This window comes from Lissotriton helveticus, chromosome 1_1 (genome assembly GCF_964261635.1).
Source record: "Lissotriton helveticus chromosome 1_1, aLisHel1.1, whole genome shotgun sequence".
Taxonomy (NCBI): domain Eukaryota; kingdom Metazoa; phylum Chordata; class Amphibia; order Caudata; family Salamandridae; genus Lissotriton; species Lissotriton helveticus.
The window spans coordinates 61786418-61814146 of record NC_136057.1 but is presented as its reverse complement, the minus strand read 5'-3'; the positions used below and the strand labels follow the sequence as shown (position 1 = coordinate 61814146).

Sequence of the window (27729 nt, the reverse complement as noted above, 5' to 3'; positions counted from 1 at the left end):
AGAGAGCTGCTGTCGCTGAGTGTCTGCACCTTTGCCAACTTTGTATCACTTTGATTCGTCCTGTGGGCCGTCGCAGCTAAGAGAGAGCTGCTGCCGTGGAGTGCCCGCACCTTTGCCAATTTTATATCACCGTAATTAGTCATGTGTGCCGCCGTAGCTAAGAGAGAGCTGCTGCCGCTGAGTGCCTGCACCGTTGCCAACTTTGCATCATCGTGATTCGTCCTGTGGGCCGGCGCAGCTAAGACAGAGCTGCTGCCGCTGAGTGCCCTCACCTTTGCCAACTTTGCATCATCATGATTTGTCCTTAGGGCCGCTGCAGCTAAGAGAGAGCTGCTGCCACTGAGTGCCCGCACTTTTGCCAACTTTGCATCATTGCGATCTGTCCTGTGGGCCGCCGCATTTGAGAGAGAGCTGCTGCCACTGAGAGCCCGCACCTTTGCCAACGTTGCCTCATTGTGATTTGTCCTGTGGGCCGTTGCAGCTAAGGGAGAGCTGCTGCCGCTGTCTGCCCGCATCTTGCTCACCATTGTCGAGGATTCTCGCTATTGTCTTGTGGGCCGCTGCAGCTAAGAGAGAGCTGCTGCCGCTGTGAGCCCACCACGGAGCTGTAAGACGAGAGTAATCGCCACCACCAGCCCGGGCCTTCGCAGCCGCATGAGAGACCGCCTGTCCCAGAGTGCCCGTATCCTTGTGGGTGCACGCTGCGGACCCCTGCAGCCAAGACTTGTGGTCCCTGGGAGTCCGCCTGTCACCGTCTCTGCTTCTTCGAGAAGCTGTGTGCTGTGTCCCCTTTCAACAGCAGGTATCTGGTGCCCCATGGGTCACGTAGACCCCGGCCTTGAACTCAGTCAGTGTCACGTCTGGTGAATACATTATTGCCTTTTTGAATCCCTACAGGTTTCCGTGCATTGTAGCTTGTAGCTGCATTTGTTGTGGATACCAGCATCCTGGAATCTTGTGATTAGGTGCGGTGGGAGATGTTGTCAAAGGTGGCCAAGAGGTCCAGTAGGATGAGGGTGGCGGTTTCGCCCCAGTTGAGGAGGGAGCGAATGTCGTCGATGGCGGCGAGGAGTCTGAGCTCGGTGCTATAATTGCTTTGGAAGCCAGATTGGGAGTTGTTCTGGACATGGTTCGCTTCGATGAACTTGGAGAGTTGGATGTTGAGGGCCTTTTCGATGACCTTGTCAAGGGAGAGGTACTTGAGGTCTGTCGGGTCTGCAAATGGCTTCTTCAGCAGGGGGGTTGATCTTGGCGTGTTTTGAGGCAGCAGGGAATGTGGCAGTTTTGATGGCGCAGTTGATGGTGCTGCGGCTGCTCAATGGAAGATGTGAAACGGGCAAGGATCCAGTGGGGCTCTGGAATGGATGCTTGAGTGTGTCATCTGTGGTGAGTGGAGTCCAGTTGAGTAAGATATGTTGGGGTAAGGCCTTGTTGTGTGGGGTGGTGGCAGGCATTGTAGCAGGGTCTTGGGTGTCAAAGCTGTCGTAGTTCTGCCTGATCTTGTGGTGAAGAATGTGCTGAGTTTGTTGCACAGGTCTTAGGGAGGGTGAAACGTCTGTGGTCTCGCTGTTGGGCCTGAAGAACTCCTGGACGAAGGCAAAGACTTCTGTGCTGTTGTGTGCATAGGCGTTGATTCTGTCTTTGATGGCCGTTTTCTTTGTGGTTTTAAGGAGAAGGTGGTGTGCGTTGACAGCGGTTTGCTTGGGTTTCTGGGATTTTGTTGTGCCTCTATCTCTTCTCGAGTTGTCTGCTGGTACGTTTGGACTTGTGGAGGGCTGAAGTGAACCAGGTGGCTTTCTTGAAGTTTTGCCTGCCTGGTGTCTTTTTGAGGGGTGCTGGTGTGTCTGCTCAGTTGGAGATCCATTGATGACGGTTGTGTGCTGCTGTGTTGGCATCTTCTGGTAGTGCGGTCATGCTGAGAAAGATGACAAGAAGTCCTTCGGTGGCCTTGCTTCAGCTACAACAGATGTGGCGGAGGGGGGTGAGGGTCGTGGTGAACGGTGGGAACTGCTAAGTTCACACAGTGCAGGTTGGACCAGAGGAGTTCGGTGGTGTGGCTGTAGATGATGTTCCCGATGACAGAGAAGACGAGTTCTAACGTTTGTCTGGCTGCGTGGGTCTATGTAGTGATTAGCTGCTTAAGTCCAATGTTGGCGAGGTTCTCCAGTAGGGAGTCGGTGTTTTGGTCACTGGGGTTGTCCAAGTGGAAGTGGAGGTCTCCGAGTGGGATGTAATCGGTGGATGCTAGAGCCTGGGGTGCGATGAGGTCTACGGTGGCTTCATTGTAGGTCGGGTGGGGGCTGGGGGTCTTGTAGATTAGGGTGGTGTTGGGGTTGTTCTGGATCTGGAAGGGGAGGTGTTCCATGGTAGTCGTTGAGTCATTCAAGTAAGTGGTCAGTTGGTGGGTGTTCTTGCGGATGATGGCTTTGCCTTCTCCTGGTCGGTCGACGCTGTTTTTGCGGGTGATTTTGTAGCCGCAGGGGATCGCAGTGGCATCACTGATTTTTAAGTTCAACTTTTTGTGCCTTCAGTGGGCATTATCAATCTAGTATGATTGTGAGGTATACCCCCCTTACCCTAAGTAGTGCACTGAGAAATGTAGATAAATTCTATATTTTTAATCTTGCAAGGAAATGATGCCTTTTTTTCTTTTTTTTTTTTAAATCTTTATTTTGGTATTTTCATAGATATACAACAACAGTACAAGGGTCTAATAGTACGTGTTCCATGCAAGGTAAGAAGAAAGCATATCAATTTAAGACAGATCATTGAGCAATAAGACAAGCATCATACAGTGGTAATGACATAGAAAAGCAAATGTATCAGGTGCCAACCATAGACTCATACCAGGACATCACCGATAACCTGTAGAAGGAGCATATCATAATAACAGTGGAAACATAGCAGTCGAATTAAGGCACTACGGCAATCGAAAGGTAAAGCGAAAGCAATTATATCTCAAAGCAGTACATTCGCAAGGTGTCAAACTTGAAAAATGATATATTGTGAATACGTTTACATAACCAGACCCCCAACATCAGTGCTGCCCACATCATTACATATAGAGTCACCATCATTTGCTCCTTGAGAGATAAGATATACAGTCAGCGGCCCCCAAATGTCCTTCTGTCTGCATGAGGGCGGCTGCGAATCAGCGTAGATTGCATTCTGTGCCTGACAATATATGACATCATCCAACCAATCTTTAAATTTTGGGGCTCTACCCCTCCCCCAGCGACATGCCACCTTTCTCTTTGCTAGCAAAGTGACAACGTCGAGACATTTCCTATAAGTTTTAGGGACAGACATTGTGCAACCCAACAAAAGCAGTAAGGGGTCAACATTCAAGGGAGCTCCTACCATAATCTCCAAGGCCTCATGTACATGCTGCTAGAATTCCCAGACACCAGGGCATTCCCACGCCAAATAAAAAACCAGCATGTTCCGCATGACACCGTTCACACTTATCATTGTCAGATAGATGGAATTTGAATTTTTTTAGTGGTGTATAGTACAATCGTTGCAAAAATCTATAATGTATTATTTTGAGCCTACAACTAGCAGATATTCTGGCGGTAATATTACAGCAATAAAGCCACTGCTCGTCCGTAATTTCAATGTGCAGATCCTCCTCCCAATGGAGCCGGGCGGACCCATCTACTCCTGGTCGGTGCTCCCTGATCTGACTATAAAGGCCTGAAACTAGATGTGTACCATCCTTAGACCCCAACATGTAGTGCAGCGGTGCTAGGTTAGCAGGTTCCTGCAGGAAGTCCGGTAAAATCCCCTTCATCCCCTGTCGCAATCGTATATAATAAAAGGTATCAAGAGGAGTAGGTCTGTATTCCTTGAAAAAGCTATCCATTGTGGTGGAGTGTCCCTCGGTAAATAGGCCACCCCACGTGCTCATGTGTAGGCGTTTGCACAACATTTGGAAACCCGTCTCCTGGAGGAGTGCCAGTCGCGGATGATAAGTAAGGGGCATTTTCGCCGAGTATAGCAGAGGGGAACAGAGGATTTTAGCAATACGCTTCCAAGCATCTATAGTGCACGTTAGCGTCGTGTACGGTGTCTCAATGGCCGCAACAGAGGCCTATAATAGGCCATTCAAGGGGATCGGGTTAGCTATTCAGTCTTCCGCCGCCAATTGTGGCACGAAAGGCACGGGTTTCATCCAGAAGTAGGCATAATGCGCCTGGGCACTAATATAATAGGCCTCAAAATCAGGCAGGTCGAAACCTCCTTTAGCATAGGATTGCGTCAATACCGACCACCGCAGTCGGGGCTGCTTGCCTCCCCAAAACAACCTGATCAACTCTGTGCGAAGAGTTCTGAAAAAAAGGCACCAGTGTAATAAGGAATATTTAAAAAAAGGTATAAAAAGCGAGGTAGCACCACCATTTTTATGAGGGAGGCTCTCCCCACCATAGACAGAGAAAGGAAACTCCATCTGTCGATCTCAGCTGTTAATATTGTAATAGCCACTCCGTAATTAAGACGAAGCGTCTCTTCGCGATCTCTGGAGATTTGTATGCCCAGGTACCATTGTAATGGGTAGTCTAAGGGAAATTCCGCCACAGCGTCAGTTAATGGGAAATACTGGGATTTATTCCAATTAATCTGAAATCCAGACATTCTGCAAAAAACAACAAATTCACGAAGTCAGGGGTTAAGATTAGTAAGAGGATCAGTGACAAACAGTGTTAGGTCGTCCGCGTATAACGACACAGCTATCTGGCGCTGTAAGCACCGAAAGGCTCCGCTGGGGTGAAGCTGTCGGATGCGACATGCAAGTGGCTCAATGGCGCTGGCAAACAAAAGGGGGGAAAGGGGGCATCCCTGTCTGGTACCACGGGTAATAGCAATCGAAGGGGATAAGTGGCCATTAATTAATACCTTAGCAGTCGATAAGGTGTAAAGTAACCGCACCCAAGAAATAAATATCGTGGGGAATCCCATTCGGCGCAACACCTCGAAGAGGTAATTCCACTCAACCGAATCGAACGCCTTAGAGGCGTCAAGGAAAATCGCCGCTACGGGAAAATCCGGGGCCACTGTCCGAATCATTGAAAACAAGGTTCGCAAATTGTGTGTAGTGGAGCGTCCGGGGACAAAGCCAGACTGGTCCGGCAATATAATTTTGGTCATTAACAGGGATAATCGAGTGGCTAGAACTTTAGCAAGGATTTTTGCATCGCAATTAATTAGGGAGAGCGGGCGATATGCATCACAAGAGGTGGGATCTTTACCGGGCTTTAGAAGGGAGGTAATCATCACCTCACGCGTCGATCTCGGTAGTACCCCCACCTCCAGTGCGTCCTCGAAGTCTTCTCGAAGGACGGGGGCCATTATGTCTATATACGTTTTTTAGAACTCTGCTGGAAGGCCATCCAGCACCGTCTCTCAATGCGTCCTACTTAACCGTCTCCGGGCTAAAGGCATCCAAGGCAAAGCCTTGGACTGGCTGTCCTCGTTCCTATCCAATCGGACACAGGCGGTGTTTACCCCCCCCACACCTCCGAAAGTCGGCCGATAAAATGGGGAGTCCCACAGGGCTCCTCACTGAGCCTCCTTTTATTTAATGTTTATTTTTCCCCCCTGGCAGAGCTCATTGCTCAGTCAGGAATTAAGGCAACCTCTTACGCTGATGACATTCAGCTTTTATTTTCTTATGACACTATTACACTATTACCCACACCACTTTTGACCCACTTTTGTGGAGGAGTGTGGCTCAATGGTTAGAGCGGCAGACCCTGATGCAGAGTTCTGGCAAGGGACCAGGGTTCGATTCCCACCTCGGCGGGGTCTTGGGCTCAATTTCCTCGGACCTGTTATTTCTCGCCTCGTGCCTATTCTAATCACGGGCCCCACGCTGCAACTCTTGCTTAGCCTCCACACCGGCCCCAACAGGGCTAGGGATGCCTGGCTTCACCCTGGGGGTGTCCAGGAGTGGACACTTCACAGGGAAAGCCAGGAGGGGTTCCACAGCGGTATGAGTATCAGCGCCAGGAAGCCGCATAGGCGACACCGCAAGGTGACCGTCTGGTGACAGTGCGCTCTATAAGTACCATGACATTTACATTTACATTTACAAAAGATTGCCTCCGCAACATCGCCCGCTGGATGGACAACAATTTCCTTCGGTTAAATGCGGGGAAAACCGAGGTCCTCTTTTTCCACCAATCCTCTCCATTGGACTCAAACATCTGGTGGCCTCATGACTTGAGCATGCCCCCCTCCCCCAAGAAATCAGTAAAAAACCTGGGGGTTAGATGGGATTCCAGCCTCTCCTTCCAAAACCAAGTCCAGACGGTGACTGCCCCGTGTCTCTCCAAAAGTAGGATGATTAAAAAATGTATTAATGTTCTTCCTAGTAATACCAGGAAACCATTGTCCAGGCATTAATAACATCTCATTTGGACTATGCCAACAGTCTGTACCTTGCCCTTGCTTCGGGCCTCTGCCACCGGTTACAGACAGTCCAGAATGCTGCAGTCCGGTTGGTCTGTGGCATCTCCCTTCGGGTACATATCTCTCCTTATCGACGAAGGCTTCACTGGCTGCCAGTTCAAAAAAGGGCAGAATTCAAAGCACTCACCTTGGCACATCGCACAATTAAGGGAAAGGGCTCCGCATATCTTTCTTCCTGTCTCCGCCCCTACAGCAATGCAAGACACCTTCGATCCAGCTCAAAAAACTTGCTGTTCCCCCCCAGATTTAAGAAAGAACGCTCTGGGGGAAAAACCTTCCAGGCTTGTGCCTCCTATCAATGGAACAAACTGCCTCACTCCATTAGGCAGATTCAGGAGGAGCTGCCTTTCCGTAAGGCCTTGAAAATATTCCTCTTCTGCTAATTTACCTATGAGTGAGACCCAGCATATACACAGACAGCGCCGGGACACGCCGTTGGGGTAGCTGCGGGCTATACAAAACACACTAAATAAATTCTTAAGGGACATTATAGCGTCCCTGAGTTCGTCTGACTCAAACGGGGCACCAAAGAAGGACCTATGTCCGTCGCTAAGCCAGCATAAGGCAAGCTCAGCAAGGAAGGCATCATACTGTACGTCTTGAGCATTATTGGTGGTATACAACGTAGTGTAGTGGGAGTGAAATGCCTTCAGTATACTCTCAGTATCCCTAACCACCTGCCCTGCTGCTGTGGTGAGTTCTAACACTGTGTTGTTAAAGCGCGGGGTGCGTATCAGTGCTGCAAGAGTTTTCCCAGGTCGTTCCCCCTCACAATAATTCCTAGCCATCCAGTGTTTACCCCAAAACTTGGATTCCCTCTCTGCTTCTTCCTCATATTGCATTAGTTTAGCACGAAAGGCGGCATGTATCTGTAACCCTGTCCCCCCTGCCATCCGTTGCTCAAGGTCTTTCAGTTCGCGATCAAGGGTACGTATCGTCCTTTGTATGTCCCGGAGGACACCAAAGCTCTTGGAGATACAATATCCTCATATCGTCACCTTGAAGGCCTCCCAAATGATCTCAACACTATCAACAGTGTCCTTGTTGCGAGGGAAGAAATCAGCAATTTCCTCCCCAAGTTCTGTCCTAAAGACTTCGTCTAGCAAGGCCATAGGGCGTAATCTCCACTGTGGCCTGGGGCTATCCCACCCTGGCACCTGCAAATGAATCAGGACTGGACTGTGGTCAGAATACGTCCTGGGTAAGTGAGCTGCTCTGTCCAACCCATTTACGAGGCCCCTCGACAGCAGGATGTAATCCATCCGTGCCCATGTGTTGTGGCAGAGGTGAAATGAGTGCCTTCCTTCCCATGGGGGTACATATGTCTCCATCCATCTATCAAGTCACCTTATTATTATTATTATTAATTGAAATTTATAGATAGCGCAACTAAACCCGTAGGCATCAAGGCGCTTCCTCTAAGATCTTCATCAGAGCCTCCCTTGACTTAGGTTTGTAGAGTGCGAACCCATCAGCTCTATCCTGTGTAGGTCGTATCGCCACATTAATATCCCCTCCCCATATAATATGTAGGGAACCTATTTCCAGTATCTTGCCCCAAAGTGTCGTGAAATATGACTGCTTATCAACATTGGGAGCATAAGAGTTCACCAGAGTCACAGTATCTTTACCAATACGGCCCCATACAATAACAAATCTCCCAGCCGGGTCTATGACCTCACCAATTAGTACAAACGGGACAGATATTTTAATTATGATAGCGGTATCTCTGGCATAAGTAGAGTAGGATGAGAAGGAGCGTGTAGTTGCCCATTTACTTGCAAACTGCGGACGAGGACCTGGAGCCAGATGCGTCTCCTGCAACATGGCTATATGGACTTGGTGTCGATCTAGATACGCAAGAACATTCCGGCCCTTGCGAGTATCGTTAAGGCCCCTGATATTCCAAGACATAATCCTCAAGTTAGAGTCTTTCCGTGTCTCTGCCATACCAGTAATGAAGTTCGAAATTCTAGGTGTATTGTATGTCTATTGCCATACTCTCTATTCCTTGGAACAATCAAGTCCCTATATGAAACACATTGTACTCTCACCCCACCTGTAAAAGAAAAGCATCTGTTAACAAAAACCCCTCCCCCCTCCCACTGCTGCATCCCAATCATGCAAGCACCAGCCCTCCCTCTCCCCATCCCCCCATAAACAATAGGAAACATCAGTGACGAGTTATGTTGCGGAGCGCCGTGAAAACATCCAGCATCCAGTTTTGTTTCCTCGCCAGGGTCGGTCCGGCTCAGAACCTGCGCAAAAAAGCATTACATCCAGGGCCACCTAGCATAGCGTCCATCCAGAAATTAATATATTACTTATTGAGACCTGATTACTATACGTACTGGAGGAGAATTAATTCGAAAGTAAACTCCTACGTCAGGACCGTGTTCCTGTTCAATGCATACTGGCATTCCTCTATATAACAGAAAGTTGTGGACCTCACTACTTATAGACAGATTTAATTCAGCACCTGAGAATTAGGTCTGCCACCTGGGTAGCATTGCACTGAAGTGCTGCAGACGCTCAAATCCCCTTTTCTCTGCCCTGAGAAAGCCCAATTTGCGAGAAACACATTGGCTGTCATCTCTGTCAAGATTGTGTTTGAAGACTGCAATAAAAATATTTGAAGAATAACTTGAAGGACCGCTACTCCTTTTGGATATATATGAAGACCACTTGAAAATAACTTGATTCATACTCTGTTTTCTATATTGTTGCCTCTCTGTTCTTTATGTTTTCGGTGGTCCTAGCTCAGAAAATGCACACATTTCAGGCCCCAGGGCAACATTCCTGTCCGTGGGAGAAACGCCGCAACCATATCCCATCAGGGCGCCGCCATCTTAGTGTCGCGGCCTGCCGCAAGTGTCCCGTACCCTGAAGCTGTCGGCAAGGAAATAGGACCGACTTGAAAGATAGCGCCGAGGAAGGCGTCCCTAACCCGCGAGGTCCTCCGCTTATCGCCTGCCACAAGAATGGATCCGCTCCGCCCAAGAGGTCTCCCTGTCTCGCATGCGCCCACTCACCAAGTGGAGTCCCCGGCTCTTGCGTAGCAGGCGGCGTCCCGCAGCGCTACAGGGCAGCTCAACCGTATGTCCGCGGCGGCCACACGGCAACAGATTAGGGCAATCTCCGCAATGTAGGCGGCCAGATGTCAGTTCATTAGTGTCACAGGGATGTCAGCCATTGATGCCGAGCATGTTGGAGCATCAACGGGGTCAATCAGGCGAGGATAAATGCAGGATCAGGAACCGGACTGCGGGAGCCTCAGACAACCGCGGCCATTCCGCTTGTGCGCCACGTAGCGCCCCTACTCCCCAATGTATCTCCTGCCAAAATGATGGCTTTTTTTAACATGTGTTCCAGAGAGTGTCAGTAGTGGGAAAGTTTGCAGATTCGACATCAGTATTCATCCTATGTGCCCATGTAATTCTGAATCTTTATTCAGGGCCTTGACTTCCTCGGTACCCAGCTCTTTATTATATCTTAAATCGATTCTTTTCAATTTCTTCTCTTGATCACCTCCTCTGATATAAGGCCAAAGAAACCGAGCGCGTCTACAATGATATCATGGCAATTTACAAAATCTCCAGACATTGGTGAATTTAAGTCCGGGTGTTTGATGCCTCTCATGTGCTCCATCACTTGCCAATGGGGAACATCTAGTTGGCCACATATTGTTTTCTGTGGGTACATTCTTTCACGTATATATACACAGAAATCTGTGCTACAGGTTATGAATTGGTTGCTTGTCCTTCCTGTTATGCAGAATAACTTCCTTTATTTTGACACCAGATTTGCAAGCCATACATTTCCCTCATTTTCAGAAACCTTTTAGATCAGATGGCCCCTTTCTTTCATTGGACTATCTATATAGCTATGGGCATGTTTGTCCTGGATCGGGCTTTACGATACTTGATGGAGGGATGTGAGGTAATATTGTGTCCAATCACCTGATCAGCTTTTAATATTTTCCAATGCTTAGAATTTGTCTTGCTGCTGTGTACCTCGTATTGTATGTAGTGATGAACCTTACGGTAATATCAGGTCCCTCCTTTGGTGTCTCTGATTTAAAAGTAGTTTATTCATGTTCTGGGTGCTCGCTTGGCTGCTGGCCGCTTACTTTTTTCTTCCTTCTGATACACTTCTTGGCTATCACAGTTTCTACGGGTCCGTAGCATTTCACCATAGGGGATACTTTCTATCAGTTTCTGTGGATGCACGCTATTCACAACGCCCTGCTTTTTCCTTTTTATGTAGGCTTTTGACCATATGTGCTTCTCTAGCTCAGTATGGATAGCCAGGTCATTTATAGATTTATTTCTTATCTAATGAGTGAATTTTAGGTTGAGATCAGTTTTTGTCTGTCTCTGGAGTAATCTTTTAGACTTTTCCCTACTTCCGTGATGAAAAGCAGCGAGACTCTCAATACTTTCGATGCCGCTTGGTGAAAACCACCTCTAATTCACCTTAAGATTAGCGATCAAAATAACGAGGCAGGCGCTGGAGGTTGATAGGCGAAGAACAAGTTTATTGCTCTAGAGGAGAGTATATCGCATCCGACACCGGGGCTATCGTCAGGAGGTGCTCTAACTGCATCTCTGAGGCCTGGCCTTTTATATGTTTCTTTCGCCCGTTTATTACATGATCAAACATTCCTGACATCCGTTTATTACATAGTGAAACATCCTTGGAATCCCCGCCTTAAGTTCCCACACAAGTCCAGCAGCAAATGTTCCCCCTCCCGGACCTTACAGATGATCATTATCTCGCAGCTGGACATTCCGACAGGACCTAAAACCCGTGGGATAGGTCAGATCAAAGGGTCGGGTCATTGATTAAATTCCGGCCTCTTTGTTGGGAAAGCAAGTTCTGTTGTTACATGGGCAATAAACTAAGTCCACGGGGGTTGTTTAGCGCCTGGGACCGGATTGAGTGGCCAGGTGCAGTGGAGGAGGTTATCAGAGGGGCCTGATCGTGCGCAGAGGATGAAATGACAAGTGGGTTTGGTGCGGGAAGTGGTTCTAAGGTATTGTCGTGCTGACATGGTTTTACGACCCCGGTATGTGTGCTCGGGTTCAGTCAGAGCGCGGGGGGGGAGGGGATGAGGGCGGCCGGGGTGATGCGCAGGTGACCAGCAATGTGGAAAATGGCTGCAGAGACTAAAATGGTTGCCGCTTACGTGCTCGTAGGGGCTTTCGTTATACAAGATGGAGCCGGCAATGTTCATCTTTATCGTCTTACATTTAACATCCGTCCCACAGCAGGGAAAGGTCATCTGTATCCCCGATCCAAATCAGCGTATGGTTTGTCATATTTTCATTTTGTGATATCCAGACGACCTGTAATGTGGCCGGTCTAGGCCCATGTAGCGAAGTAGCTCATTTCATATATTGTCTTATTTTTTACAGTAACATTTCAGCTGTGACCTTTTGCACATATTTGCATGAACGACAATGTTGGATTCGTTTCTCTGAGATTACTTTGTTTACACATCTACCTTCGCCCAACATTACCACGATGCCTCGAACACCATGTACAAGGCCTCTTGACGCACTATGTACAAATGTCATCTCTATCTTCATCCACAGGGTGAGAGGGCTATCTACATATCCATAGCATTGTCTAACCTATACGTACATCACAAAGATGGTTTCTATTATAAATAAGGAGCATCCCAATAGATTAGTAGAGGAGGCGCTACAGCTGACACACAGGGTCCATGCAGGCTGAGACTTCACTATGCAGCGGGCTGGCATCTCCGTGGTCGGTGCTCAGTTTGTAACCAATTTGTGGCCTGCATTCTCTCCTGTCATGTCCCTTAGTGGGGATTCTTGGCTTCACACCCACACACACTCTAAGTGCACGAAGAGTAGGGAGTGCATAGTAGGAGTCCGCCTGATTACTGCCTTGCTCATATGCCTGCATATATGCACTGTTTTAGCACCATGATAGAACTATGTCTACTATTTACGTGCTTGTAATCGCTTTCAGCTGCTTCGGTCTACTAATTATTGCAGCTTATGTATTCTATTCAAGAATAACGTTGGTTCAATAAATATATTGAAAACGTCCCTCTGTGTATTCTCTGTATATTTTTCTGAGAGCAAGTAAGCTTGAGTGACTGAGCAAAAGGTTCTGTTCTGTTTCCAAGATTCCTGAAGGGTCAGGGTTGTCACGTTCAGTGTTTGCCAGAAACCATTCGCTTCCTGGTAAGGTTAGGGAGTCTTATGGTGGCACTGTGAGCTAGCTGGTCTCTAGGTCCAGTCTAGGCACCTCATCCAAAGTTTATGTTGTCCAACAAACGCGCAGATCCTACTGATTAGTGGGAACTACACGACACACCTGTTCCTTCCACCAGGCCACAAATACATTTCCAGAGCTTGAAAAACAGGTGCCCATTGCAGTCCCTGAGATTTGACTGTAATATCTATAGTTAAATATGAAAATATTGTTATTTAGGCAAAAGTCATGGTCCTAAGCATCCATGTATAGTCATATGGACATATTGGTCTATTGCAAAAAGCATGTTCGTAGGCTCTTAGACCTTGCGTGTGTGTATACATAATTAGCAAGATCACATCCTAGGTAATTGTCAAATATGATTGTCTCCTGTGTATATCTTTTGTAGAAAATAATTCTCACTATCTATACAATATGATGGAAGGCTCTCCACAAGAATCAACAATACATGGTTTTAGTTTATTGCTGTTCTTTCCAGTGAGCTATTGTTGGAGGGCACTATATGCCCCCCTTGTTCTTGCATACATTTGTTAGAAGGTAAAAGCATGGTACAGTAGAGGGTAGTCAAAGAGTTTTATTTGCATAATTAATTAAAATTGTTACAAAATTCTCCTAATAAAATAACAGTGCAAAATGTATTAAAAATACTAAAGTTATTGTCTCTCAGCCGATGTTTTGTTGGACACAGATGCATGAAGGTCTAAAAGTTAGGATGTCCCTAATAGTCCACCAACGGGTGGTCCTCCTGTTCAGTTAATTCTAAGCGTTTTCTTGCTTCTGCCATAAATTTAACTCCGCGGCAAGCCAGAATTATGGAGGAGCCTCTGAAGCTTGTAACTGCATGTCTGCAAGAACGGATGTTTAATGCGTTAAGAATGGCTTTCAATGTGAGTCGTCTCTGAATTATCAGGCCGGACATATACAGAAAAGGTGGACGAGGGTTTTGTTTTTGTACCCGCAGAGGCGACATTCTTTCGTCTGGTGGGACTGTTTCCAGGATGGTGAGAGGTCCTTTGAGACGTGCATCCCCATCCGATAGGCTATAAAGGATTTTTTTAGATGGTCACTGAAGTGGGCTGCTAGATATGCTAGTGGTTTTGGAGTTGTAAACGAGTCCATAACAGTCCAGCCATGCCGACGTTTTGCCAATGACTCTTTATCCTCCAAAAAGGATTTAACTTTTGCTGCTAAGTTGGCTAGTTTGCTTAGACCAGCTCCAACTTTTCTACACAGAGTTTAAGATACTTTCCCCAGATATTCGGGGTGTCAGATTCCCCCCGTTTTTTAATTTCCTCCCAGCATAGCCTGTCCAATTTATCGGGGTCTGCAGAGCGAAGTTTATTACAGAGTTTCACGAAGTCGCTCATGCTCCAGAGCTTCTGATTTTGCAGACCAAATTCCAGCCTGACTTGTGAGGCAGAGGTGGATTTTGGCAGGTTGAAGACCGCTTTGTAGATTCTAATGTGTAGCTCGTTTAAGAGGTCGGCCTCCTTCCCATACCATGTAGCTAGGCCATAAGATAAGGTGGGCATAATCTGCGCTGCCATTACTTTTAATAGATGGTTGTGGTTAGGGCAGTCCATTTTTTCTTTTAACGATCGGTGCGCAAAAATTACAGTTTGTGCTTTTGCTTTTAATGCTGTTTTATGATCCTTGTAGTTTGCACCTTTCGATATTGTTATTCCCAAATACTTTTAGTACTCTTGTTCTTTCACTGTTGTCCCTTGGGCCATCCATTTGTACTTTAACTTTTGCGGGTCTACTAGGCAGACCACTTTAGTTTTTTCTTTCTTTAATTCCAGGCTTTCCCTTTCTAAGTACGATGTTAATTTGTTGATGGCTCTTTGTAGTCCGATTGGTGTTTTACTCAACAGTACAATATCATCGGCGTATTGTAGATAGTGTATTGGGTTATTTGCCAAAGATGGAGGGTGGCTATCTGCTGATTCAATCGCGCTTGTGAGGTCAGAGAGGAAAAGATTAAAGAGGGTGGGGGCTAATACGCAGCCTTGTTTTAGGACTTGGTGCGTTTGGATGTTCCTGGTTGTGTTGCCTCCATTTCCCAGTTTCACTCTTGCCCAGGTGTGGTGGTGTAGGGCTTTGATAGCTGTTAAGAGTTGGTGTGGCAACCCCCAGCTCTCTAGTTTTCTCCACAAACGCTCTCTATTCACCCGATCGAAGGCAGACTTGATATCTATAAAACAGGCATATAAGCGGGTGCCCTTTGCTACCGCTGTGTCCGTTAGGATGGACAGGCAAGTGAGGTTTGTTATTGTTCCCATTCCTTGCCTGAATCCAGTTTGAAATTTTTGCATGATCTTTGTTTCTAATATCCAGGCTTGTAATTCCCTTAAAATGCAGGAGGCGTAGAGTTTGGCCTCTACGTCGATTAAGGATATCAGTCTGAAATTTGTGGGGTTGCGGTGATCGCCATGCTTAAATATGGGATGGATAATGCTGCCTTTCCAGGAGGCGGGTAACTCTTCTTGTTTGTATATTCGGTTGAACATGGGCGTTAGGGTCTCTGACCACAAGTCCGGGTCATGCTTGAAAATCGCGTTTGGCAGCCCATTTGGTCCTGCTGCGCCCTCTAACTTTAATCCTAAAATTATCATCATAAGTTCATTTTTGGTGGTTAGGTCATCTGGCTCTGTTGGCTCCTTCTGGAGTTTTTCCCACTCGGATTCCCCGTATTCCTTGTACTTCACACCTTTTAGTTCCTCCGTGTTATCCTTGACTGCCCCTGAGCCGTTGACGTGGCATGACACTGTGCTGCTGTATAGAGTTTGCACATGTCTGGTCCAGGTTTCGGCATCAACTTCGGCTTCTTGTTCGAGTTTTGCCCCTTGGTTAAGCTCATTTATGATGCCCCAGAAGTCCCGGCTGTTAGGATGTTTGCCTGCAGTTAAAAGTTTGTTCCAGATGGTTTCTTTGTATAGATGCTTTGCGGCCCTCAATGCCTTCCTGTAGATGCACCTGGCTTCTCTCAGATTGGATTTGTTTGCCACTGACCCTGATGTTTTTTGTCTTGCGACGGCGCGGGCCTCCTTTGCGACCTTTCTTTTTTTTGCTCTTAGGTCCATGTTGAACCAAGGCTCCTTCTTGTTATTGAGATTTCTGTGAATCCCTGGCCTTGCTTGAAACTTTTGCTGCAGGACCTGAATCATTTGCTCCCAGTTGGATACTCGGTCTTCCTCCTTTTGTGTTCTTAAGTTGTCCATATGGGCTTTAACTACGTCCATGATTTTTCCCAGCCCCTCTCCACGCCATTTTAGTTTCCTCAAGTTAAAGTTTGATGCGTGATGCAACAGGGAGGTCGTTATAGGTGCCGTGCTTGGTACAAAGTTCAGACTTATTATTTGAGGAAAGTGGTCACTTTCTACTCGATGTTCTATAGCAAATGATTCGATACTGGGGCTTAACTCGTCACTTACTATGGAGTAGTCGATTATTGAATGTATCCTGCCACTCAAATATGTCACGGCTGCCGGCATATCCCCCTTTGTGTTCCCATTCAAGATTGACAGTCCATATTTTTTTAGGCTGGATGCTAACTTTTTTTCCACCGCCGTTTGGGTTCGTCTTCACCTTCGCCTTATTTTGGTCTATGAGGGCGTTGTTAAAATCCCCGGAGATAACCAGTGGGTATTGTGAGTAGGTCTTTTGCATAACATTAATAAGTGACAGCAAGGTCGCGTGTTTTTCGTTTTGTGACTTTCTGTCAGGATGGATATAAACATTGAATATCAATATCTTCCACGGTTCAATCCCCGGTGAGGGTGCTTCAGTGATTCTGGTCACTTGGGCCCACTTCAGATACCCAGTTGTATTTATGGGTTACGTATGTTGATAATCCACAGCGGGGATGGCCATACTTGGATAGGCTTTCTGCATAAATTTGGTGTTCTTCAAACCCTAGAATCGAACTCGATTGTAGTTTCCATGACTCCTGGATCAAGATTATGTCCTGACGACGAAAAAAGGCTTGTATTTCTTGATCTTGGGCCATTTCTTGTAAGCCGTGCACATTCCACGAGCAGATTGAAACTGTGGATTTCTTTGTTAGATTAGGCAGGATCATCTCGTTTCGCGGTGTGAAGAGGGAGTTTGGGTCTGGGTTAGGTAGCTTTATTGCTCAAGATGTTAGGTATCCAGGACCAATCCGTTCTATCGGCGTGATGGAGGCTGATTGATTGTGGTTTGCGACTTGCGCTTAGCGGCTCTGGCGTGGAAGCCCTGTCGCCGCATAGACAGGAGGTAAGTTGCCCTCTGCTCTCTTCCCCCTTGGTTTGATCACGTATGTTAAATTGTAGGGGATAGGGGTACCTCGGACGCTTGTGTCGCGTTATAGATATTCCCCATGATTCAAACTGGGATCTTGCAAGGTATATCCTTTCTACCAGGTCCTTTGATGCCCAAGTTGTAACTGTGTCTTCTATAGCCGCATTATGCACATTTTGTTGAAATTCGACGGAATAGAGGTCCTGAGTAGTAATTTCTTTTAAGGCCGATATTTCCTTAAACAATTTCAGCAGATTGCCTCTATTAAGAATATCCTGAATCCCCCTTGTTGGATATTTGGGGATAAAGGTTAGTTTTGAGTTATACGCCTCTGGGTGTTTGCCTTTCTCCTTTTGTGTTGAGCTTGCTTTGCAAAATGACAGGTTATGAGCTTGTGTATTGTCGCAAACTTGGAAGATCGTTTCTTGTTCTTTCTGTACTACCTTGGTTGAGGTTGCTGTTTTCTGAGTTGGGGCTATGTTCGTTATCTTCATTTGGGCCGTGCTTTGCTCCCTTCGCAGTAGTGAACATTTGCGATCCTTTTCCAGGACAGTAATTCGCATGGGGGTTGGCACGGATTTAAATTCAGGTGCTGCTACTCGTCCTTTAGGTTCGTGTGCGTTCCTTTCAGGTGTTGTAATTAGTTGTTGCTCAATAGTGATTTTTGAGCCAGGGTTAGAACACTCTTTATGAGTGCATTTTGAGCCCGAACTGTTTTTTGCCATGGCTGATGTCAGTTTGTGTTGCTCACTTTCTCCATATTCGGCCACTTGTGTTGGATTCGTGTTCGATCTTATGTCTATTTGACTATTGTCGCCTATGGGTGGTGATAGACTCGAGTTGGCTCCTGTCCTCAGGCCTTCGTCTCTTAATGTGTCTAATCCATTTAGTTTGAAGAATGGATCTGCAAGAATATCCTCACCCACTGATGACCCATTCAGAAGTTTAGATTTGTCTTCAGAATGAATGTTGTTTTTAAATATGGGGAAGATTTTGCCGGGATCTACTTTTAGTTGCTTCTTGTACTTGAGCCTGGCCTTCCTTGCCCTTTTCCTTTGTCTCTTTGTTGGTTTGTCGTCAGTTAAGGATTGTTGGGTAAGTTGAGTTTCTTCGATGTCTGAGGCTGTTTTACCCAGACCACATTCCTTTGGTGATTGTTCTTGGTCCATTCTTTGATTGCTTTTTAAAGGGCCATTAATCGGCTTTCTCTTAAGTATGGTTGGTTTCTCCGGGGTGGGCCTGGTTTCTAACGCCTGACTCTGACCTCGTGATTGTTTTACCTCCCCTAGGATATCCATCAGTATGGCCGGGAGGCTTGCTAGCTTTTCAATAATACTTCCACAGCCACAGTTTTGTTGTTGATTACTCGAGCTGGGATTTGGCTCTAATTTCCCCTGAGTTGTTAAAAGCGATGATAGAGAGTCCAGTTTTGCGTTTATGCCCGACATGTGCTCGGCCACTAATGTAATAAGGTCGATCTGGACTTCCATTTTATTAGATTGGTAAATCAGAACCCTTATTGCTTGCTCTATGGTGCTTAACAGGGAATGGGTCCATGACGTAGTGGGCTCGTCTTTTGGGATTTTGCTCAGATCCTTGAGCTCTAAGACCGACATGCTCCCCGATGAAATTGTAATTGGCCCAGGCTGGGTGGAATGTAGTTGATTTGCCTGCATAATGATGCTATCGTTTGTGCTTACTTTTTGTTGGTCTTTTTTTTGCTCAGGGCCGCGGGGGGTTGAGACCAGCATACCCGGACTCAAGTGTCGATCATCAAAACCGTAATCTGCTCGAGGTGCTCTCCCTTGTGAGTCAATATACTTTGTAATTCTCTCAGTAAGTTCCTCTAGATGAGAATCATTTGGTAGAAAGAGGGGCTTTAACCATGAGTCCCCTTCTTGCCCAGATACGGTGGATGGGTTTTTGTGACCTGTGTTTCCCTCCTGAATGCCCTTATTTGCTGCTGCGTGGTCACTGGCTTCGTCTTGCTCCTCGATTGACGCGCTTTTACTCTGGCTCAACCTGTTATCCTTTGCGGGGCCACTTTCTGTGATGTTATTTACAGCTCTTACTCCCTTGATTTCGTATGTGACTACAGGAGTGTTGGGATGGTGTACCTGGGCGGTTAACAACACCAGTTTGCCTTGGAGTGGGGGCCTCGAACACGATGGAAGGGATAGACACTCAAGTTTGGCGCTTGACATGTTCTGCAGGCTACACGCCAGTGGAGAAGGAACGTTCGATGGCGCAATCGGGCTTGGTAGCTTGCTAGCCTCCGCCGTTGGTGCATAAATCGCCGCCATTGGATCTTTAAGGTAAAAGAATTTTAAGAGTCCTGATTTCCGTCTGGGGACTGATGTTAACTCGAGGGTTGGTGCCGATACCAACCTCTCCCTAGGGTTTAGTTCGGGCCCTGTTTCTGGCGACGTTTTAGCTTCCACGCTTGTTTTTTCGATTTTTTGGGGGATTTTTTACTTTCCGTGGGTTGGCGCATTTTCCCCGATCTCATTTCCCCGATCGGGGCCTCGCAATCCTTTTGACCCTGTCTAGGGGACTGGTCGTAAAGGCTTATAACTGTCTTCGGCGGGGACGAGCGCTGACTGGTGCAAGAGCTTGTCGGGGTCGACGTCGGGTGGGGTGTAAACAATGCATGGATAGGCGGACGACCCGACTGGCTTGCGGGGGGAGGGAGAGGGGGTGCAGCCCGTCGTATAAGTGAAGCAACCCCGGCTTCGGGGGTTCTCTTACTCCAGGACCTCCCCCACCTCCACTCACACTGAGCCTCTTACCGCTCTGGGTTGCCGCCGTCCGCTGCTTACTCTGTAGTAGTACTCAGCTCAGTGATATTCAGCTCTCGCGTGGTCCTGCGCTTCCCTGGCACTACCTCGGCTTAATTCCGTGGTTCCAAGGCTTGATTGTGAGGACCTTGTGCCAATGTGCCTGTGTAGAGGGTGCCCTTTTAGGGTATTGATCCGGGTGTATTGTTTTGTCTAGTGGCTCCTGCCTCGTTAAGACGCAGCAGATTCCGCGCTGGCTGTAATGGGTTGAGCTCCCCCAACCTTCTCTTCCGCTTGCCGCTCACCGCCGCAACCCCTCTCCTCTATTGCGTTGGCGTATGGCATTCGGGGATGGCGTTGACGTGTCCCGCTAGGCAGCTGCAGCTGCACACCCTGCCCAGCCTCACTGCAGCTCAGCTCAGCACAGCACCACAACAAAGCACCCCCGTGCGGATTTGCCGCCTCTCCTGGGGCACGCTTCGTCTCCCTGGGTCCCTGGGTCCCGGCTCTGTGGCTCCTTGTTGATCACTGCTTGCTGCTTGCTGCAGCCCACTCTGCCCGTCGACCTGTTGGCCTGCCTACGCAATACAGCAGCAGCACCCGGGCCCGGGACAATGTTGGCGCGGAGGAGTGTTGAACAGATGGGCAGATGGGAGGCGTTGGAACGATGGAAAGGTGGGGGCGGGCACCGTGCTCCTGCGATGCTCCTGTTCCCTCCTGCGGCGGCACCTCCCGCGGGTCCCGGCCGCAGATACGGCAGGTTACAGCGGGCTTTTTTTCCTCTTTTTGGCCGCGGCACCCGGCGTCTGCCTTTCCTCGGCAGTGGAGCAACGGCTGCAGGTTGAAGGCTAAAGGCAGCGGTGGAGATGCGATGGCGGCAATTTTTCGTCAGCGGCCTCGGCCTCGACCGCGGTACCCGGCACCCGGCACCTGCCTTGTTTTGCCTGGGCCGCGGTGCGCCAGGCTGAAATGGTTTTTTTCACGGCGTCCGGCTCTACGGGTCAGGGCGTCTCCCCCAGCCTCCGCGATCCGCAGCTTCCGCAGTCACTGCTTGCTCCTCCTCCTACTCAGGTGAGAACTAATAATGTAACCAATACTTCTACAAGAGGCATAAAGCACACAAGATATTACAGAAATATTTGCCTGTGCAGGCCAAAAGTGAAAGTGTAGAGGGTAGTGTTTTACACAAATGGAAATTTTGCCATTACCATTTCACAACAATCCGTATTTAATAATTATTGAAAAGCCTTATATTCATAATTTCAAACCATCATTTAAACCAAATTCTTGCCCTTTATCGGATGACATTGGTACTTATGTTGTCATTACGGAATGTGTTAATGGCCTCCCTTTGTCCATTACTCAAGTTGGATCTGATTCTTCCCTTCTTGCCTTGACTGGTGAACAATTTATTTGAACAAGTCTTTGGCGACCAAGTCACTAAAGACATCCAGATTATAGGAGTTATATGTAGCTTGCTTTTTGAAGCGAGTTAGACTTCCCTGATCTATCTGTGCCTCCTTTCCCAGCAATGCTTCCCGCTCTTTCGTGGCACATATATTTCCATTATCCAGACCAGCCAATGTCATAAAGTATCGCTGGGCCCGATTCACAGAACTAACTTAAGACAAAATCCTAAACTTACTACCATTTTGGTATTCACAGAAGGCATTTAATCATTTTGGTATTCACAGAAGACACTTAATCATTTCTTTATTCACAGAAGTTAGGAGTCCTAACTTTAAGACTCCTAAATGCCTTCTGTGAATACCGAAAGTCTTAAAGTTAGGATTTTTCTCAGTTTAGGAGTAGTGAAGTTAGGACTCCTAACTTTAGGACTCCTAAATGCCTTCTGTGAATACCGAAAGTCTTAAAATTAGGATTTTTCTCAGTTTAGTAGTAGTAAAGTTAGGACTCCTAACTTCTGTGAATACCGAAATGAGTAAGTGCCTTCTGTGAATACCAAAATGGTAGTAAGTTTAGGATTTTGTCTTAAGTTAGTTCTGTGAATCAGGCCCAGTGTCTCTTGAACACAAGTCATGTTTTCTGTATTGGGCTCCCCTATTCTCATGTTCATTGGCTTGGGTCTGATTTTATGTTGATACCTTAGAAACGGAAATATGTCAATTCTACATGAACTGTATTCTAAGTCCCTACTGGGGCAGACATATAAGCCAAGGTTCTGGATATTTAGTTCATCCATTGTCAGTTAATGTTGTGATGAGTTAATAATAGAGAATTAATTCATTTCTCTTCCTATGGGGTGAGTTATCTTTTCCATTTGCTCTTTCCTGTCTTTCTCTTCCTCTGTTTGTGCCTCTTGCTTTTGTTTTTCCTTTTTTATGATATTCCATTGTCCGTCCTTGTCTCAGTAACCCGTACTCAGTGAAAAAAGTGGCAAGTAGGTTTTTTTCCTAGGTAGTTAATAGCAGAGTCGTCTGAGTCACCTTCTGAGCTTGATTCCTCTGTCAGAAGTTCATGTCGTCTTTGTGTCAATGGAATTTTGACTGCTCTCCTTACTTATTCGAATCATCTTACAAAGTTTAAGACTCTTTGAGGACAGTAGTCTTGCTTTTCCCTTTAAAAGTTCCTCTTTTGTAGCTATTACCTCTTTCTTATCACTTGTTCATCATTCTCGTTGTCCTTAAGTTCAGCTCTTATTTTCAATGCGAGGTTGGAGAACTCCATCAGACTGCAGACTTAGAACTGTAAAAAAAAAAACAAGTTAGCAGGTCTTTTCCATCTATGAACTCATGATCTGGAACAACATTCCTGTATCCATCAGGACCGCCCGACATTGCTCCCGTTTAGGAAAGAGTTGAGGACTCCCTTCTTTAAAAATAATTTATGCTCATCTTTGTCCCTAGCTTTAGGCTAGGTTTGCGGTATAGAAATAACATATAGATACATACATAAAGAAGCTGGCCTAGCCTACACTAACGTTTGAATACTTTTGAAAAAACTCTTGTGAAAATGTTCATGGGAGAGTTGAGAATGGTTATCCCACCAGAGCACCCCTGGCATCCAGTTAAGATTTTATCAAGAGTAACCACTCCACCTTTTAAGCCACTACATGACTGCAAGCCTTAATGGAGATAGTTGTCTACCTAGTAGCAGTCACTTCCTCAAACAGTTAGCAAACTGCACGCCCCATGAGTAGATGAACAGTTCCTGCAAGTTTACAAAGACAAAGTTAAATATGCACCCAGAGTTAAACATGCACTCATGCTCTTCATTATCAGAATTAAAAATGTATGAAAAATAAGACCGTTTTTTGCACCGGCTCAATTTGGCAAATGGTTTTCTACTCGTGCGGAGACTAGGGGTGGGCAGAATTTGCGTAGTCGTGTTACGCAAAGCTCTGCGATCAAAATCTCCATGAGCACGCAGAATTCTGCGAACACGCTGAATTGCTTCTTCCGCCTGTTCACAATGCTTTTTTCCTGTTCGCGAACGCTGTTTGCGTGCTCGGGGGGAAATATCTTGCAAACACACATTTTGAAAGCGTGAACAAGCAAAAAATTCTGCGAAGCCGCAGATCTCGGAAGTTTTGGCAATTCCACTTTCTCAGCGGAACGCGAAATTACCCAAATTCCACAAATGCCGCAAGTGGAACTGAATTTACAGCCCAGGCCTAGCGGAGACACCACATAAAAATACCACAGGCTGAGTCCACGTGTGATAAAGATGCAACCATGGATTTTCTACCCAACATATCTCTAGTAGATATTTGTAAAGCAGAAACATGTGGTTCTGTGCATCTTTTCATAAAATATTTCTCTGGTGACATCAATGCAAGGAAGATACCCAGTAGTGTTTAATTGTTCTAAGCATATTAGTAACTGAATTCGCCATTCTTTCCTTTCAATCAATCAATCAGCGGTTTATGTGCTACTCACCCGCGAGGGTCTTAAGGCACTGGGGGGGGGGAGCAGCTCCGGGTCAGTCGAAAAGCCAGGTCTTGAGGTCCTTCCTGAACGTGTGGTGGGTTGGGGAGCGCCTGATGTTGACCGGGAGCTCGTTCTAGGATTTGGCTGCGATGTAGGAGAAGGCTCTCCCGCCGGGTCTGTTTCTGCTGATGCGGGGGACCTGGGCCAGGGCGAGGTCAGTGGAGCAGAGGTTGCTCTTTGGTAGGTGGAAACAAATTCGGTCATTGAGGTATGTGGGTCCGATGTTGAGGGATTTGTAGGCGTGGGTGAGGAGTTTGAAGGTGATCCTCTTCTCAACGGGAAGCAAGTGGAGGCTTTGTAGTTGTTGGGTCATATGTTTGTGGCGTGGTGTCCCTAGAATGAGCCTGGCTGCGGCGTTCTGGACATTAACTATTCTTTTAAGTTATGGCACAACCTGTGATGTGCCACAGCTTGCTGCAAATGGAAAATGTTACTCACTTGCATGTTGCAGGCTCACATGCATCACCCACTTGCTGTATGGTTGGAAAGTATATAGGTTGCTCAGATTAAGCAGTTTATTTTTTTAAATTTACACATATAAGCAGTTGTACTCCAATGGAGAAAACAACACACTGATTTTAATTGAAGTCTGCGCGCTGATGCATTATGCCTCTCTGTATAGGATTACGAGTCGTTCTCCAGATCAAAACTCAATCAATTTATTTTTAGTAGTCAGAACCCAACCCATGAGAAATCACCACATGTGAACTGTAGAACTACAAGCAACAAATGATTGTTTACAGGTAGTAACATTTTCCTTCCTTCATATATATTACTGTCCACCTTTCTCATATTACAACTGTGCACTTCTTTCAAGAAATATTTCCCACGTATAATTTTCAGTGTTCATTTCATTTTGCAGCACAGCAGTCGCAGACAGAAAGTATGAATAGGAATGAGAAACGTAAAGCTTCTAGAGGAAGGAAGAATTTTGCTTTTAAAATGAATGAAATAAAACACCAAGGAATAGACAGAAGACAGAATTTTAACAATAAAACACTACCTGCAAAGCAGAAAAGAATATGCACCTGCGTAAGAGCTTACGCCTGTGCTGAGTGTAAGAAGACATTTACTGGAAAGACGCATCTTTTACTGCACAAACAAACACACACAGATCGGTACCCCTACACTGAGCATGAAGTGAGGTTTGCTGATAAGGAAACACATGAAAAAACTCACAAAGGAGAGCGGCCTTTTCACTGCAATGTCTGTGAGAAAAGTTTTACTCAGAAGGGAAATCTTCTACAACATCAAAGCGTACACACAGGAGAGAAGCCTTATCACTGCACTGTGTGTTCCAAACCCTTTTCTCAGAAGGCACACCTTGTAATGCATCAAAGAACTCACACCGGAGAGAGGCCTTATCACTGCACTGTGTGTTCCAAGAGGTTTTCTCAGAAGGCGACCCTTGTACGGCATCAAAGCGTACACACAGGAGAGAGGCCTTATCACTGCACTGTGTGTAGCAAGAGCTTTGATCTTAAGGCAAGCCTTGTACGCCATCAAAGAACACACAGGCGACGGCCGTGACGCCGTACAGGATATGGAAACTGCTGTAAACAAAAGGTGGTGCTCAGCAACCTCAAGTAACACATACAAGATGGAAGCCTTCTTGACGCACTGCCAAAAACCCTTAATTTAAAAAAAGAAATCTGATCTTTTACATCATCTAAGAATCTTCAGCTAAAGTTAGATCTCCTATGACATCTAACAATCCTTCCGGGCTGAGATCCTCCCTTTCCTCTGAATGTCAGAAGAGCTTTGAGTTAAAGGACAAACTGTAACGTTCGCAGCGTCTCCAAACAGAATGTAGGTTCTTCAACGTCACTAATGTCACTTCACCAAGCAACGAACTTCGTAGAGGCTGCTTCACTGCGAATTAAACCTGTCAGACTCTCATGAAATGTGTTCAGTGTTGAGGACATGTTACCAAGTGTGGATCATAAACTATCCTGATATACATAACGTCTGGGATTCAACAACAAACTATTGAAAGACCTGAGCACATGGGAAAAAGAAACTAGCAGAAGAAATAGGAATCAAAAACCACTTGAGGGCAAAAAATATAAACTCTGTTCATCACTAAAGCAGGAACATCTACTCCCTATCAGTATCTTCAGACCGGCTGTGTAAATATTCTGTACAACCCATTCAGGCTGAGAGATCAAAAGAGGATTCATGGCTCCACCCATCTAATTCTGCAGTTTCAACTGCCGAGACCGTGACACAATTCACAATGTTTTGAGATGGTTTATTCTGGTGAGAATTTTCTTTTTTTTTGATAATCAATTGTATTATCATTTGAAAAGAAAAAAAAAGACAGCATACATCTTACACTGTAAAGCCAATTCCATCTCCAACAGACAGTAAAAAACCCCACTGTGTGGGTAGGAGTATTTATGCAAGCCACCCAAGCTGGAAAGCAGCACCCCGTTACATGGCAGAGCCAAAGCTTGCAATTTAAAACAGTAGGTTCAGCCATTTGCCCCAAATCTTATGGCACCTTCTGGGACAACCATGTTCCTCTTGGGCCACTCACCAATCCACTCCCTGGTGCGACTTTCGCAGGGTAGGGGGGTTGGGCTGGGCCCAGGCTGCAGCAATATCTCATGTAGCCACAGCGACCGCTGTTCCCTGAAAATGTTTGTCCGCTCTAGAGCAGTTCAAACCTTCAAATACACCCAGGAGAAGAAGTAAGGGATCGTGTGGAACCTGCCAATCCAAGGTCTGTGTAAGCTCAGATTCCACCTCGGACCAGAATGGGTCAAGGCTAGGGCAAAGCAAACTATATGGTAGAAGTCGGAGTTTGGCCGCTATTTTGGTCAGAATTAAATACCCAAAAACTAACGTTCACATACATTACAAAACAAAGCAGATTGTCCGATAAAGACACTGTAAGGAGTATTTAATCTCATTGTGTGATGTGTTTTGTGAGGTCAATTGTGTCCTGTTCTAGTGTGAAGGGTGGGATTGACAACTAGACAAAGGACACTGCTGCAGTGAGTTCTTTGCCAAGAATGTCTTATTTTACGCAATAAAACTTTGCTAATAAACCAATCTGCCTGCCTGTTCCATGTGGTGATGAGACTGGAGATACTTCAAACTCATCAGTACGTTCAGAGTGTCTGTTTTCTATCTTGGTGATTAGTCTGTCCCGGAAGAGGGTGGGGAGGAACTTACGCCCCCCTGCAGACCTTCCACCACCCGCCCCGAAGATGTGAGGCGTTCCAGTGTGTAGTTCGCTCCATCGCTGTGTTTATTAGAGTAGTGCAAGCGTTACAAGTACACTTTGCACTGTTGATGTTTCAGAAGAAAACTTTTGAAGTTTAATAGTGTAATTGCTTTGGGAACACCTTTGTCCCTTGGACCTTTTCCTTTACTGAGCGTATTGGTTGGCTTAAAATAGTCGATTACTCTGGACACTGTGCCATCTGTGAGCGCACAAGGCGTGCCTCCAAACTATTATATGGAAGCAACAGCACTAGTGTATGAAGTCTTGAATCATCCTGGTGAATGTTGTGTGCCCCCCACAAGATCCACCCATAGTCATCAGTGACCATGAAGCAAGGGACAGACAGATGCCTGGTGCGAGGCTGCTCTGGGGTCACTCAGACACCAGTGCCGATGTCGCCACCCCTATCCCCGACAATGTTTAACATCTACGTCTCTCCTTGGGCCAGACTTATCAGGAGGCATGGATTTGCCCTGGTCTCATATGCTGATGATTCTCAGCTTGTTATCTCTATCTTCAATCAGCCTGAGGCCACAGTCGCCGGGTTTCATGCTTCTCTCACTGAGATCATGACCTGGGTGAACCATAGCTTCCTGAAAATGAACACTGACAAAACGGAGGTGATCAAGTTTGGCCCTGGCCGGTGCCTGTGGAATGACTCCTAGTGGCCGGTTGAGGCCGGGGAATGCCCGTGTCCTGTTCCCAAGGTCAGGAACCTCGGAATCATCTTCGATGACCAGTTTAATTTTTCTGCCCAGGTAAACAGTCT

General features: G+C 46.5%; 2 protein-coding genes across 2 annotated transcripts in view; one reads left to right on the top strand and one right to left on the bottom strand.

Moving 5' to 3' along the window:
* LOC144824108 (uncharacterized) overlaps nucleotides 1–26774 on the top strand; it is a 45284-nt gene extending 18510 nt beyond the window's left edge. The window contains exon 3 of the mRNA XM_078683245.1: nucleotides 24591–26774. Coding sequence (XP_078539371.1) covers nucleotides 24591–25258 — 668 coding nt within the window. The 3' untranslated portion in view covers nucleotides 25259–26774. The remainder of the gene's footprint in view (nucleotides 1–24590) is intronic.
* LOC144824223 (uncharacterized) overlaps nucleotides 1–27729 on the bottom strand; it is a 476700-nt gene that overhangs the window by 337386 nt on the left and 111585 nt on the right. The gene's annotated exons all lie outside the window — the stretch shown is intronic.